The 15863-nt window shown below is 42.5% G+C and overlaps 1 protein-coding gene across 12 annotated transcripts in view; it reads right to left on the bottom strand.

Moving 5' to 3' along the window:
* Window positions 1-15863, bottom strand: part of ACSL6 (acyl-CoA synthetase long chain family member 6) — a 77909-nt gene that overhangs the window by 36876 nt on the left and 25170 nt on the right. Inside the window, exon 1 of one of the 12 annotated variants that reach the window (XM_082211567.1) lies at window positions 15124-15236. The exons of 9 other annotated variants lie outside the window; for them this stretch is intronic. Coding sequence is in view for 1 of the 3 variants with exons in the window: in XM_082211569.1 (XP_082067695.1) it covers window positions 14636-14666 (31 nt within the window). In the remaining 2 variants the exon portion in view is untranslated. Of the gene's footprint in view, window positions 1-14635; window positions 15039-15123; window positions 15237-15863 lie in introns of those variants that run through there. 2 more of the 12 variants (XM_082211574.1, XM_082211569.1) reach the window with 2 other exon arrangements.

The following is a 15863-nucleotide window of genomic DNA, read 5'->3' as shown; positions in this document are numbered from 1 at the left end:
AGTGATGGAACAGAGATAATTATCCAACGGCATTGCCAGCCACAAGGAAGAGTTCTGAATATCTTTGAAGAGAGGGTGTAGCTATGTCTCTGTCTGTCTGTCTGTCTGTCTGTCTGTCGCTCTCTCTCTCTCTCTCTCTCTCTCTCTCATTAAGCTCACAATGTTCCGTTTTGTTTGTTTGGAAATTTTCCAAGCTCTTTGGCTTTATCCCTCTGTGTAATGGTTTGTAAATAATCAAGCGTAGAAGTCAGGAATTCATTCTAGCTTTGTGCATAGCATTCTGAAGTACAAGATAGGAAGCTATTAGAGGAGTTGGGGAAGTATGAGAACTGCAGATTATGTTCTCACAACATGTGTGGTAGCAACCCAGTTTCTGGGTTGCATACTTTCAGGCTGCCTGTGGGAACTCTCATGCCTGAATGCTATTTCATGGGAGGGGGCAGGAATATCTGCCCACAGAAAAAACAACCATTGTCTTTTTTTCTGATGTACTAGTTTTCCATGTTCATGTGTTATCTTTTTCCATTCAGGAAATATTCAGGCATGTGCACACCCACTAGCTATCTATTATTATTATTAATAATAAATAATTAAATTTATTAGATGCCTTCTCTCACTAAAGGCAATTCAAGGCATCTTTACAAAACAAAATGACAAACAGCAAAATAGCATGTATCAAAAGTGGTACAAGCTAGAAGCAGGGTTGTATCACATCTGCTTTTTATAAAACTAGGCTCAGGTTCCTTTAAGGAACCTGTTTTTATTTTGATTATGGTTTTTTTTTTATATTGTGATTTTATCCTGTTCTGAGACCTGTGAGTATAGGGCAGTATACAAATTTAATAGAAGAAGAAGAAGAAGAAGGTTGCAATTTAAACTTGCATACCCAGGCCCAGTAAGTCCACTGCTGATGTAAAAAGTTTGTGGGCAGGCTCAATTAAAACTCAATGGCTTGCAGAGGCAGCCATGATGATCCCTGCCAGCCATTGGACCCAGAGCAGAGCATCCTCGCATGGTGGCAGACTGTGCTGAGACACAACAGTCATACCACGTTTATTAAAAGGTGAGAGGGCTTTGTAAACAATAACCTTCATAATCCAGCTTGTTAATATTATAAGTGATAATAATTTCTCCATAGGTTTGGGCTGGCAATAGTGGCAGGGCTGGAATTTACGAGATTTGCAAACTGTAGAAATGGAAGGATCAGATTAGCAGATCATATAACAGTGATAAAACACCATGCAGCTCACCTAGCTTACAGCTGACATGAAAGACCCAGAAGCTGAATGGAACAAGGAAAGGAGACTAGACAGTCAACATGAGTTGTGGGTGTAACCACTGCAAGGGGCAGGAAGAAACTGGAAACTTTCCTTCCTTTAATTTCATTATGTCCATATATTTTAGGATCCAAGCCAATATTTGTGCAATTTGCCTGCTTTGAAGCAGTGACTCGGTACCATTTGGCAGCACTGATTTAGACAACTATGATTCCTATTTTCTCTAAGTAGATTTGGGTTAAAGTAAATTCTATGCATTGTTATTATTGCTCTGGTAAAGCATTTAATTTTCATTGCCGCAGATTTATCACCATATAGAATCATAGAACTGTAGAGTTGGAATGGACCACAAGGTCCAGCCCTGTGAAATGCAGGAATCTGTCGCCCCCCAGAGGACTCGAACGCACAACCTTGAGATTAAGAGTCTCATGCTCTATTGACTGAGCTATCACACCGTAAACCACACAATTAGTTATTGGTTGCTTCAGGATGTGCATTTATTCTGTGATCTACCCTGAGACCTGTGGGTATAGGGCAGTATATAAATTCAATACATACATACATGCATACATACATACATACATACATACATACATACATAATTTTTTTAAAAAATAAAGCCCTAAGAGTGTGTGATAATTAATCCTTTCCTGAACTTTTCTTGTCACCTATCAGCTTATTTTGTTCTACATCCAGGCCTTTCATTAGCATCACTACTGGATCTCTAGAAGAAGAAGAGTTTGGATTTGATATCCTGCTTTATCACTACCCGAAGGAGTCTCAAAGTGGCTAACATTCTCCTTTCCCTTCCTCCCAACAACTCCCACTGAATAAGCACTGCAACATCTATAGAAAACAGAAATTACTACATTCAGCAAGCAAGAGAGGGTGCTATAAAACCACCTACATTGATGTAATGATGGCTCAAGTGTGGTCTGACGTTACAGCTCCTATGCTTTAGCCCTGTGCAGGTGTTTACATGGAAAACAGTGTGTGAACGTGGTATATATGAACCTGCCTGACACAGAGTTATCTAACCCAATATAATCTGATGCAGCAGCTCTCAAGGGCCTTTTCCCATTAAAAAGGCTAGTTCATCCTTTTTAAACTGTATATGTCCTGAATTGAACCTGGGGCATTCTGTACCCACAGCATGCGTTCTACTATTAAACTATGGCTACTCCTGATTCGATAGCACTCCTTGGCCTACAACTCATGTGGATGAAACCAAATGCCTGTAGGCTCCCTATGCACAACTTACCCTGCCAGTATTGTTCAGGTGCAGGCCTCTGCACAAACAACCAAGGGTGAGACCAGCTACTGGCTCCTCCCCACAATGCATTCATTTTCATACTTCAACAGGACCGCTGAGTGAAGTGTGGAGATGAGTGATCTCAGATGTGGAGCAGGAGAAACTATTTCACTATCTAAGGAGTCCCCTCAACAGTCAAGTGTGATAGCTGTTCAAGAAGTGCTACAAATTTCTCAAGCCCTTACTAATAATCTGACTGGGTTACCCCAACCACTCTGGGTGGCTTCCAACAAATTAAAACACAATACGACATCAAACACGAAAAACTTCTCTGAATTTTAAGGAGAATGTGGAAGTCTTCTAGGATTCCCATTAGGGTATGAAACAAGATATCCAGTACTCTTTACTCCACAGAGTTCTTTAAAAGAATAAGGACGCAACCTTATTCAAGCCCCTCCCTGCCATGGTCCCAGCAACTCCTAGACCTAGACCTGAAGTCTTCTGTGGTTGCACTGGTAACTTCTGGTAGACTGGGACCAGTCCTTGGACAAAGAGAGGAAATAGCCTACTGATGATCAGACCAAACTACCTGATAAATGGCGTGCCATGACTGGCATTTTGGATGCTCTATTTCCCCCCAAAGGAGATGTGTCAGGGAGGCAATTAGAATCAGGGCCATGGCTTGCAGAGGAATGGCATTGGCCAGAGGCAGTGGGTCACAAGATAAAACTACCACAAATTACTCCGGAGAGGTCACTAAGGCCTTTGTTTTACAAGAGTAGCGAATCTGAGTGGCTTATACTGTCAGTCCCTCATGCTTTTCCGCAGCATCCAAAAAAGAACTTTCAGTCTCCCCCTACTACATGCACTATGATCATGGGTAGGAGAAACAAGCATTTTGTTTTGGCCATTACAGAGAAGGATCAGAACAAGGGAGGGTGAGGCACTTCTCTAAATATTTCCAGCTACTCTGCACGTACAAGATTTATCCAGTGTGAGTAACAATTTCCCTCCTACTGTGATGGCTCTCTTTCCCCAATTCTGCTTTAGTAGGTGTGGAAACAAAGCATTGCATCCAGTGGGAAGAGAATGACTACACAGGGCAGAAGAGTGTTGGTGGAAAGTCTGTTTGCTCTTTTACTGAAAGGAGATGTTTCTCGTGCTGGAAACACTCTACAACGAAAGCCAAAAGGTTGCACAGCATGAATATGACCTTATCTTGGAAACTGACAAATTCTGTGGCCTGTTGATGTTGGTGGTGATGATAGTGGCAGTGTTTTTAAAGAATCCCGCAGCCACGGCAGCTTTAAAATATAATTTTGTTTTGCACTATTAAAGGTCCTTCCTAGCTGTTTGCTCTTATAAGCCTGGCATATATGAGGAGCCTAGTGTGTGAGGAAAGGTTTGGCGAAGTTGCATCTTTTAGAGATTCAGCATGGCCTTTAACCTAGTGTGTCATACAAATGTCAACACCTCAATGAGCCCAAATAAGCCCCCTAGTCTTCCAGCCAAGGATGGAAGGATCTGCCAATTTCGGTTCTTATTTTTCCACATTCAAATTCAGTTCTCCACATTTTGAAGCAATTAGCGATTGAAAATCCATCAGGATTTTACTGCAAATTTCTCACGATAAACACATTTTTATATGCAGTTTTGACCAATGTACATATTTTTTCAAGCAATTTCCCCTGATATAATCTATGTTTTGCATTCATTTTTATGCACTTCCCCCTAAGACATACAAACATTGTTGGGTTGGAGAACTGTATTGCAAAATTCAGATAAATGCACATTTCAAAGGAGCCCTGTGTTTTAGTTCACGTATTATTTTAGAATGTGTGAACTTGATAGATTCAGCTTTCAATGCCTACTGAATCAAATATCTCCCCCAACCTTGCTTCCCACCATATCTTCTTACATTCTTCGACTTCTACTGCTTCCCTTTGTATCAACTTCACACAATGATCTCTGCATCCACTTCATTGTTTTTCATGTGTCTGTGCTGCCCTCAGCCTCTTTGTCTCTTACCTTCTTGTCCCCCTGTGAGGTTTTCCCCTCATAGCTCCCTCTCATCACTGCTGCCTAATGCAAGGTTCCTTTCATATCCCCTCCTCTAACAGCTTCCAAAATCAGATCCCTTTCGATGCCTCCCCATTTGCAGCCAGATACTCTCTGGCAGCTTCAACTGTGTGAGTGTGTGTAACTCTCTTCTAAATTCAAAACCCTTCCCCTGTTGCCTGAACAAAGTGGAATGCTTGCTAAGTAACACCCTGTTGCCATGACAGCATCGCCTTGTATTCAGAGACACCCGCAGCGATGCTTTTGAGATGAACTGTTTAGGATACATCCTGTAATCACACTTGAAGGTATCTGTTACAACTGTTGCAAACAACAGCAAAGCATTCTGAAATGTGAATTGGCCAGGTTCCTCAGGTAACAAGGGTTTTGATACAGATAGGTAGCCGTGTTGGTCTGCCATAGTCAAAATAAAAAAATTCCTTCCAGTAGCACCTTAAAGACCAACTAAGTTAGTTCTTGGTATGAGCTTTCGTGTGCATGCACACTTCTTCAGATACACTGAAACAGAAGTTGCCAGATCCTTCTATATAGTGAGAGGGTGGGGAGGGGTATTACTCAGAAGGGTGGTGCGAATAGGAGATTGGCAGATAGCTGGGATGAGCCTGTTGACGACTCTTAACGACTGTAATAGGTCTTACAGGAAAAGGCAAGGGGTGTACTGTTTTAACTTGGGAGCTGTATGTACAACGCATCATCAGAGATCTACAACCTCTCCTGGACAATGACAGTTCTCTTTCTCAAGCTCTGGGAGGAAGACCTTTCATTGCCTACAGACAGCCGCCCAATCTTAAACAACTCCTAACCCACAATAATACTACAACCAGACTTAACACGGACACTGGCACCAGAGCCTGCAATAAACCCAGATGCCAACTTTGCTGCCACATACACCCGGACAACACCATTACTGGCCCCAACAACATCACACATACCATCTTGGGACAATTCAATTGCTCATCGTCTAACATTGTGTATGCCATCAAATGCGAACAGTGTCCTTCAGCTCTCTATATTGGACAAACAGGCCAAACCTTACGCCAAAGAATAAATGGACATAAATCTGACATCAAGAATCACAAAACAGAGAAACCAGTAGGAGAACACTTCAATCTCCCAGGACATTCTATACAAGATCTCAAAGTAGCTGTTTTACTACAAAGGAATTTCAGAAATAGACTGGAAAGAGAAGCTGCTGAATTACAACTCATTACCAAACTTAAAACCATGGAAAGACCTGGTTTGAACAAAGACATTGGATTCTTATCCCATTATACATAACTAAGCCATTTCTCACCTTTTCACCCCTTGCCTTTTCCTGTAAGACCTATTACAGTCGTTAAGAGTCGTCAACAGGCTCATCCCAGCTATCTGCCAATCTCCTATTCGCACCACCCTTCTGAGTAATACCCCTCCCCACCCTCTCACTATATAGAAGGATCTGGCAACTTCTGTTTCAGTGTATCTGAAGAAGTGTGCATGCACACGAAAGCTCATACCAAGAACTAACTTAGTTGGTCTTTAAGGTGCTACTGGAAGGGTTTTGATAGTTCAAGCATGCAGTTTAATAGTGGGGAAAATGCATCCCAAATCCAGTGGCAATTGGGCTGTGCATCCATCTCTTTCCCCCTCATTTTGTGGCTTTCAAATCTGTTTCAAATGCACAACTGCAATATTTATTTCATGCCGAATACGCAGCAGAATAATGAGGAGGTCACTAAATCCAGTGCTGGCAGAATCCTAAGCCAGGAACTAAGGGCCGAAATCTGAATCAACTTGTTCAGGATTGCCAAGCACAGTCTGTGGATGAGTATTTCCTTCACCATGAACTAAATGGTTTAAAGCCACATTTCGAAGAAGAAGCATGAGAAATCTCTGAGTATAAAAGAATTCAAAAGAAGGATGATACATGTTGGCTACAAAGTCACACACACACACACACACACACACACACACACACACACACACAGCAGCTTCTTCCCAAATACATGAAGATGAAGCAATCCTTTTCCAGTTGCTACTTCCAAGTGCTTTAAAAGGGAAACACATAGGCATCCTATTTTGTACCTTGAGATCAGAACCCAAGTTCATAATGTATAATAAGGAGGAGGTTACCAACCATCCCATTCACACCTGAAATGATAAGAGTATATCAAAATATTAATACTGTATTCCACCACCCTCCTGTTTCTTAAAATGACTCTGCCCTTTCTCACTTGCTGATTGTTATGCCTCTCAGAATGGCTTCTAGGACACCTTCCTCCTCACCTCCATCAAACCACTCCTCAGTTCCTCCTCTGTTTCATGAAGCATTTAGAACAACATCCTTGCCCCAATTATCTCCTATAAGTATGTGAGGCTAAAATAAGCCCATTATTCTTATTCTGTTTATCTCCGCCTCTATCTGTCCCCACTTCCAGAGTTTTTACTTCTTGTTGTGGCTTTCTCTTTTGCAGATTGTTGGGTAAGGGACCTGTCAGACCTGTTCTTCGTAAATTGCCATGTGTATAATCAATAGCACTATATCAGTATGTTCAGTGATCAACAATTACTTAGCCATGAACATCATCACACTGCCTAAATTACAGTTTAAGCAATTGCTTTCTGTTTCCTATTCAATTTGGTGCCAGGAGACACACAGGTGCTACTGTTAGTAGGTACCTTAAAGAGATTAGCTTCAAAAATAGAACTGATGGGCAGGCACACAAACAATCATCTCTTCATGACTGATATTATTGCAGTATTATTATGCGTGTACTGCTAAGCACTTCCTCTCCCAAGCAGCAGCAAGTTTAACTCTTCCTTTCTTTTGCAACAAAAGTGACTATTACGCTGCTCAATATTACATTTCTATTTTGCTGTGCCAGTTATTTATTGTAGACTCTGCTTAATTAATTCAGCAAAGCTTACATTTTACAGTTTAGTATCCAACATCCCCCTGAGGTGGTAACTTCTTGGTAACTATCTCTTGCTGGCACGTCCCTGGTAGAAAAGGGTGGCTACTAAGTCACTACCTCCAGGGGCAGAGGCAATGCGCCTCTGAATAACAGTTGCTAGGATACAAGAGGAGAGGGCTATTATGTTGCTGTCCTGGCTTCCCATAGGCATCCTCTTGGCCTCTGTGGGAAACAGGATGCTGAACTAGATTAGCCTTTGGTCCAATTCAGCAGGGCTCTCCTTACGTGCTTAACCTCAAGAACAGTTAGTTTACCACACACTCCTTAAAATTTTTGGGGAGGGAGGAAATATTCCAGTGTGGTGCAAGTTGGGAGGGGAGAAAAGCAAACATCCTAGGTATATCTGCCACTGAATTAAATAAGAATTCAGATTCTTTTTTTTTTTGTTGCCATTTGATACTTTGAATAGTTCAGCACCTATGATTATCTCCCATCTTTTTCATTCTGATGAGTCAGTAATGAAACACTTGGGCAAATGAAGCCAAGGTCGATCAATTGCATGGGCTAATAGATTCATACATGGAGCCATATAAAGACATATTTTGACCAGAATTTAATAAATAAATGGAGCTGTGCACACAATTAAGTAAGAGGAGAAAACTCCGTAGTGGAATGCTGTCAATAAACCAAGGAGATTAGGTATAGAATAAAAACAAGTCTTTATATTAAAAGCAAACAAACCTGGAATTCTTTCTTCCCACCTTTGGAATATATTTTTAAAATCAATACTTCTAAACTACTTGTACTGCTATTCTCTCCAATTCAAATCTGATTTCTTCATTTCTGTGGCTCACAGATATTCTGACTAGGACAACACATTAAAAGGTTAATCTTGATTTTTTCTGTCTAAGAGCAGCTTGACAATGACCCTGTCCTGAGTCGGCCTGGAGTCTGCAGCCCCATTTTGGGACATGGCCCAATACTTACAGCACAAAAATAACTCCCTCTGAGTCAAGCTAGCAGAGAGCAGCAGCATCCAACAGGTGAGATAGGAGAAATTAGGTTTTGTAAAGAAAGAAATGGGGAGAATGAATACTCAAACCTGCTAATGCCCCCACCCCCAAGGAATGTTCTACCCAAACCCTGGGTGCCAATCTCCTGAGTTTTAATGGGATATTGAATAACCAGGGTGAAAACCAACCCTGCCAAGTAGTACAGCCATCATCCCTGTTAGTGCCCCCAGGCTGTTTCTGGACATCCTTGGGATTCACAGAGACAAGCGCCAAACTGTCTACTCACTCTCTATCTCTTGAGCCCCAAACAAACAAATTATTCAGGAGCACCAAGCAGCCAGGTACCAGATTTAGAGTCAGGCTTACTTCAAGAAACCACACCAGGATAAATGCAATACTTTATTAAGGACGTTAGACGCATAAGCATAAGAACCTATTACCAGTAAAAAGATAAAGGACTAACAGTACTCAAGTACAGAACAGAAAATAACAAAGTTAGCGTGCCTCACCCTAATGCTAACCATTAAGAGTCAGAGACCCCCACCAAACTAGCAAGCTGCATCCAGGCACACATAGGTGTTGTAGTCCACAATCTTCATCAAAATGGGGGCCACCAGACACTTGGATAAAGGAACACAGGTATTGTTTGGCCTCTCAGGGCCCAGAGGCTACTTCACAGCACAAGAGACTGTGCATGCCTGCTGACCATGCAGCTACTCACTTTCTGCACAGTCGTCGTGACCGTGATACCGTCTTGCACCAGACATCCATAGCTGGCAAGGTGAAACTAATTAATGGAACTTATTTCCCCAATGAATACTGTACCCAGGACACTGAGTAAAATGCCCTTTTAAAATAGGCAAGAAAGTGGAGTGGGTGGGTTTCATTACAGGTTTGCTTTAGTGAATGGGGTAGGTGCAGCCAATTCTGACAGACAGAACTGGAACAGAATTGCCATTGGAAAGTTTCAGCCTCTTTTCCACCCTCAAAAATTTGATGATATGCTGCCATTATATAATCCAGGGGTCAGCAACCTTTTTCAGCTGTGGGTCGGTCGATCGTCCCTCAGACCATGTGGGGGGCCAGACTTTTTTTTTGGGGGGGATGAACGAATTTCTATGTCCCACAAATAACTCAGAGATGCATTTTAAATAAAAGCACGCATTCTACTCATGTAAAAACACGCTGATTCCCGGACCATCCGTGGGCCGGATTGAAAAGGCGATTGGGCTGCATCCGGCCCACGGGCCTTAGGTGCCTACCCCGGATATAATCTTCTACTCTTGGTAGAGGTAAGGCAACTTTGCAAGACTCCCAGGTCCCATTTTCCACATACAAACACAAACGGCACACTCAGCCAGAATCTGGTGTCTATTCTATATGCTACTGCGTACAACGGGGTTGGGAAATATTTTCAGACTGCTGGGCCAAGATCCTGTCTCCCTAAAGCCCAAATTGGGCAGGTGGATGAGGCAGCCTACCTGTCAATCACCTAGTCATAATCGTAATGACACCAGGTGACAACAATGCCTTGAAGAGAGTTCCCCCATCCCTTCCCTACTTCAATGCAGATGCAACTGACAGGTGGCTGTCTGGCCTCTGAACATGAGAACAAATGGTGAGCAAGATGGGCCAGGCCAATGGCGCTCCTAGTCCAGCATCATGTTCTTGCAACCAGATGCCTATGGGAAGCCTTCAAGCTGGACAGCAGCACAGCAGCAAGCTCCAGCTAAGAAGAGCTCATCCCTTTTCAAAGCAGTCTGTTCCACTGTCAAATACTGTTATGATGTTTCTCTTAACACATAGGCAAATTTGCTGCCCTGCTGTTTCCACCCATTGGTTCTAATGCAGTCCTCCAGAACAACAGAGGAAAAAGTCTGCTCTGTCTTCTGCATGACAGACCTTCAGATATTTGAAGACCAATGTAATGTCTCCACTCTACTCCAGGCTGAATGTAAGAGCTGTTCGACAGTGGAATTTGCTGCCAAGGAGTGTGGTGGAGTCTGCTTCTTTGGAGGTCTTTAAGCAGAGGCTTGACAACCATATGTCAGGAGTGCTCTGATGGTGTTTCCTGCTTGGCAGGGGGTTGGACTCGATGGCCCTTGTGGTCTCTTCCAACTCTATGATTCTATGAATGCACCCAGACCTTTCAACTGTTCTTCACAGAACTTGATTTTTAGCCCAATAGCACCCTTGTTTCTCTCCCCTGGACATGCTCCAAATGGTCTATGGCCATTCTTAAAATGTGGCACCCCTGAACACAGTTCTGAAGATATGGATTAACCAAGGCAGAATAGTGCAAAGTTATTACAGTGGTACCTCGGGTTACATACGCTTCAGGTTACATATGCTTCAGGTTACAGACTCCACTAACCCAGAAATAGTGCTTCAGGTTAAGAACTTTGCTTCAGGATAAGAACAGAAATTGTGCTCTGGCGGCGCAGCGGCAGCAGGAGGCCCCATTAGCTAAAGTGGTGCTTCAGGTTAAGAACAGTTTCAGGTTAAGAACGGACCTCTGGAACGAATTAAGTACTTAACCTGAGGTACCACTGTACTCATGATGTGAACACTGTGTTCCTGCCAAAGTGGCCTAAGATTGCAGTATCATCATCATCATCATCATCATCATTTTTTATTTGTATGCTGCCTTTCCACAGTTAAAAACAATGCTCAAGGCGGCTTACAACATGACAAGATTTACATAATTACAAATGTCATAAACAATAAATAAACCACATCAAAAAAATACACAACCAAATGGAAAACAATTTCCACATAAATCAAAATCTAAAACTAAGAATACAGCATTAATATCACAGTTTAAAATGGCATAGGTAAAAAATAACAGCAATTTAAACAAAAAACAAAACACCAGCTCCAGCTCCAGCACACCTGTGTAATTTTGAATCTTGATTTTTGTCTTCTATAGTGTTAGCCATCCCTCCCAGCTTTGTTTCATCTGCAAATCAGATAAACCTCCCCTCTATATTCTCATCCAAATAAAAATATATTGAATTAGACAACTGCTCATGTGTCTTTTTTACATTTATCTTCTAGAAATGGGAATCACACTTTCCCACACAACACCACAAATGCAGAGTGTGCAGCAGTACATCTGAGGACTTCCCGCACTTGGACTGAATACCAAGTGAGATCAGGCCATTACAATTCTTCACAGTGCCATCTATTGGCTTGTTATAATCCAGGGCAGCTGTGTACCAGCTCCATCTGGTACGTAGGCTGAGACCCTACCTGCCTGCGGACTGTCTCACCAGAGTGGTGCATGCTCTGGTTATCTCCCGCTTGGACTACTGCAATGCGCTCTACGTGGGGCTACCTTTGAAGGTGACTCGGAAACTACAACTAATCCGGCAGCTAGACTGGTGACTGGGGGTGGCCGCCGAGACCACATAACACCGGTCTTGAAAGACCTACATTGGCTCCCAGTACGTTTCTGAGCACAATTCAAAGTGCTGGTGTTGACCTTTAAAGCCCTAAAAGGCCTCAGCCCAGTATACCTGAAGGAGCGTCTCCACCCCCATCGTTCTGCCCGTACACTGAGGTCCAGCGCTGAGGGCCTTCTGGCGGTTCCCTCATTGCGAGAAGCAAAGCTACAGGGAACCAGGCAGAGGGCCTTCTCGGTAGTGGCGCCCGCCCTGTGGAATGCCCTCCCATCAGATGTCAAAGCGATAAACAACTACCTGACATTCAGAAGACATCTTAAGGCAGCCCTGTTCAAAAGATGGCTCCCTTAACTTGTGGAATTTATATTCCTGTAAACATTAATGCATAATTAAATTCCCTGAATCAGGGTGGGGAACCTCAGCCCTGGAGGCTGAATGCAACCCTCCAGCTCTGTCCAGTTGTCAGGACTCTCCTAGTCTAAAACACTTCTCATTGGTCCAGCTTCATCTCTTCCTTGAGTGCTTTTGCCTGGCTGAAATGTAATAATGGAGAGGTGGGTATGGATGAGAGAGAGAGAGAATGTGTGAACATAAAAGCCTGCTAGATCATCTAGGTCCATCTAGTCTAGTACCCGGTTCTCACAGTGGCCAGCTTCCAACTAGTGTGTGACTGGAATACAGCCTACTGTAAGAGCCACACCCATTGCTGCACTCACTTTTGCCTCTGACTCCAGCCACCCCTGGCATCCAGCCTTCAGAAGGCTTCCCACAAGGCAATGTGGTCCTCTAGCTAAAGAAGGTTCATCACCTGTGGCCTATATGCTGATGATGCTATGTAGCATATTGCCATGTGGGTCTTCCTATAGCTCCTCTGCAATCCTATATTTCCTACTACAATCCAAAATACCTTTATGATTATATTGAAGAGTGCAAGCCTGAACATATTTATCCAAAGCAATTTCCAATTGAAATCCATGCACGTTACCTTCAAGCAAATGTTGAGCTGGGCTGCGCAAGAGAACACTGCAACCAGGACACAAAGTCTAGATATTGAAAACCTCACATGGAATGTCACCATTAACTTGCATCCCAATTCTAAACATACTCCAAGTGTTCCACTGACTTGGTGGACATTGCATCCAAGTAAAAGTTACTTCCAATCTCAAGCACACTCTTAAATCTCATTTATTTCAATGGGAGCACCTTTAAATCTCATTTATTTTAATGGGAGAAGTAAGCATGTGCTCAGGCCTCTACCACTAAAATAAATGGGACCTAAAATTAGGTTATAGTTCACATTCAATAAGACTGCTCATAGATTTGTGATATGCAACAACCTACTAACACCGCCAGATGGTTCCTACACCTATTAAAAGCAGGCAGGATATATGAAGTTAAATAAAATCTACTTTGGGGAAATGGGGGGGGGGGAGGTTCCACTACATTGTTGGCTCCCAAAGCAGCCTATAATTCAAAGTCAAGTGAAGGAGTCAATGATTGGGAAGCAGTTTATCTAACAGTGCAGTCTGCCATCCTGTCTCATAATATGCTCTTGGGAACCCTGGGAACAGCAGCTTGACATATAAATGCACCCATCTTCTCACTGCATTGAGCAGAAGCCAAAAGAGATGGGAAACAACTGCAAAAAGAATCAGCAAGTCTCAAGAACTTTCCTTTACACGCTGCTAAATTACGATGAAATAAAAACCATCAGTAGGAAGGTATCCTTTCAAAAAATGTCTTCCTCTGACTGGCAGTATCCACTGCCACTCTAAAGGGGTAATGAAACTGAACTTGGATTTTTACACCACATGAACTTCCAACTTTGCATCTCAGTCTCAATTTCCCTTTGCAGCCATCTGAAGAAAAAAAAATGCACTGACTCCAACTTTTACCATTGCAAACTGGTGCTTTTCAGGGCAATGTGGAACTGGCAAATTTAACTAGCATCTTATTTAGAAAGAATTGCCCCCTAAGGTCAAATATTTTTTTTTTTTTAAATACTGCCACATATTTCCAACTCAAGCTTCAGTGCTTTTTTGTGGTGCACAATAAGTCAAAGTCCACATAGCTGCAGAAGCATGAAAAAGCTGCCCCAGTCTGCAGTGTCCTTTGTTCATTCATGTTTCAGTTGATTAGAGCTTAGGAAACAAAGTATTTATTGCCTCCAAAATATCTAAGACTAAGGGGTCAGGGCCAAAAGCCCTCTGTTTGCTGAAATGTTCATCTGCAACATAAGCTTTTCAAATACTTAGAAGCTGCAGTCTGATGCCACTTTGCTGAGTAAAGAGTAGATATCCAATTAGCAAAATCTTGGGTTACTGGTAACACCAATGCCACTATCTTAACATAATCTCTTCATCGTTGGAAAGATGACAAATACATAGATACACAAAACACACGTAGACAGTTATGCTAATTTGATTTTTTAAAATCCAAAAAGCTATTATAGTAAAAGTATTCTGCTGCTGCTAGGATTGCTCATTCAATTATTTGCTCTACTCTATTGTTATAATTTGGGTTTGCTCTCAGCGTCTCTCCTTTATATACGTACAGCTCTCCTGGCATGTTGCCGGGAAACAGAGATGTCGTTAACATAACATTCAGAGTTATTTTTCATTCAATCAACCCCAAAATTTTCAAAACAGGGTCATATGCACCAGGCAATCTATTTGCATCCTGTTAAATTAGTAAAACATATATACACACCACTTACTTTTCATACTTGCAAATCTTAGGATCTTCATGTATAGACTACATCCTCTTCCTTACAGAGAAACACTGAGCAGCCAATGTGTGACATATCATAGCACTTCAATAGGCTTTCAGGGTTTTCTGCACTAAATATCACCCAACAGAAAGATTCCCATCCTCCCAAGTGTTTGTTTCAAAGTGCGTCCTTGGCACACAGTGCTAAATACTAACACAGAGCGCTTTTTGAGGTAAGATTTTTGTACCAGCAACTCCAAGAAGGGATTAACAATGTTTCAGAGATCAAAAGTTTTATCCTCCAAGGGGAAAACTAAAAGGACTTTGCCCTCTTCCCCGTTTTTATGTTACTCCCCTCCTCCTTTAGCAACTGAGATTAGATTTTTTAAAAAATTCTTGCAGTGCAGAGGGTTTGGCATTCATGTGCAGCATGTTCCTCTTCGCAACCCGCACATCTCTGCAACACCCTGAACGAAATAAAATGCAGCTACTTACTTGGTCCAAACAGGGCTTTCAAGATTCCCACACACCAACATATCCTTTGACTCAGAGCTACCTCATTCCCTAACAAAGCACCAATAGCAACAGCATGGGAGATGCCGTTCTGAGGAGCCAGCCAACATCACTCCACTCTTACTAAGATTCAAAAGAACAATGGAAGCTCCACCCTCTCCAAGTCCCTGAAAGGCTGGGCATGAGTGCCTCTTTCCTACGCCCAGTTCTCCCTTGGGACAGATGTCCTGAAATCACTGCTCCCATCTGGAAAATCCACCATACTGTGAATCCCTGCACGCCAACCAAGGGCAAATCCTGCAACACAGAACTAAAAAGGCTGCCCTTGGCTCCATAGGATTGGAACATGAATTATCTGCCTACTTAAGGAAGGTGGGGTGCGGCCCTAAAATTGCTTGCTTGGAGACAGATTCCACTAAAATGAATTTGTTTAGAACTAGGATGCCAATAGGAAAACACCTCTTCAACTAATAAGGGGGGAAATGATAAAGTTGTGGAAACAACAACAATAATAATTGCTTGCATGCCAAGCTCCCCTATTCCTGCCTTAGGCTGTAAAGCAATGTAAGCAAAAGCCCTGTCAGCATATCATAGGAACCAACAAAGATGCCTTATACAGAGTCAGGCCATTGGCCATCTCACACATTGTCTACAATGACTGGCCACAGCTCTCCAATATTTCAGACAAGGTTTTTCTCCCATGAGAAGGCACTGTGTTAGGG

This window comes from Podarcis vaucheri (genome assembly GCF_965113315.1).
Source record: "Podarcis vaucheri genome assembly, chromosome: 2".
In the NCBI taxonomy this organism is placed as follows: domain Eukaryota; kingdom Metazoa; phylum Chordata; class Lepidosauria; order Squamata; family Lacertidae; genus Podarcis; species Podarcis vaucheri.
The sequence above is the reverse complement of the archived record's forward strand: the minus strand, read 5'-3'. Positions and strand labels throughout refer to the sequence as shown.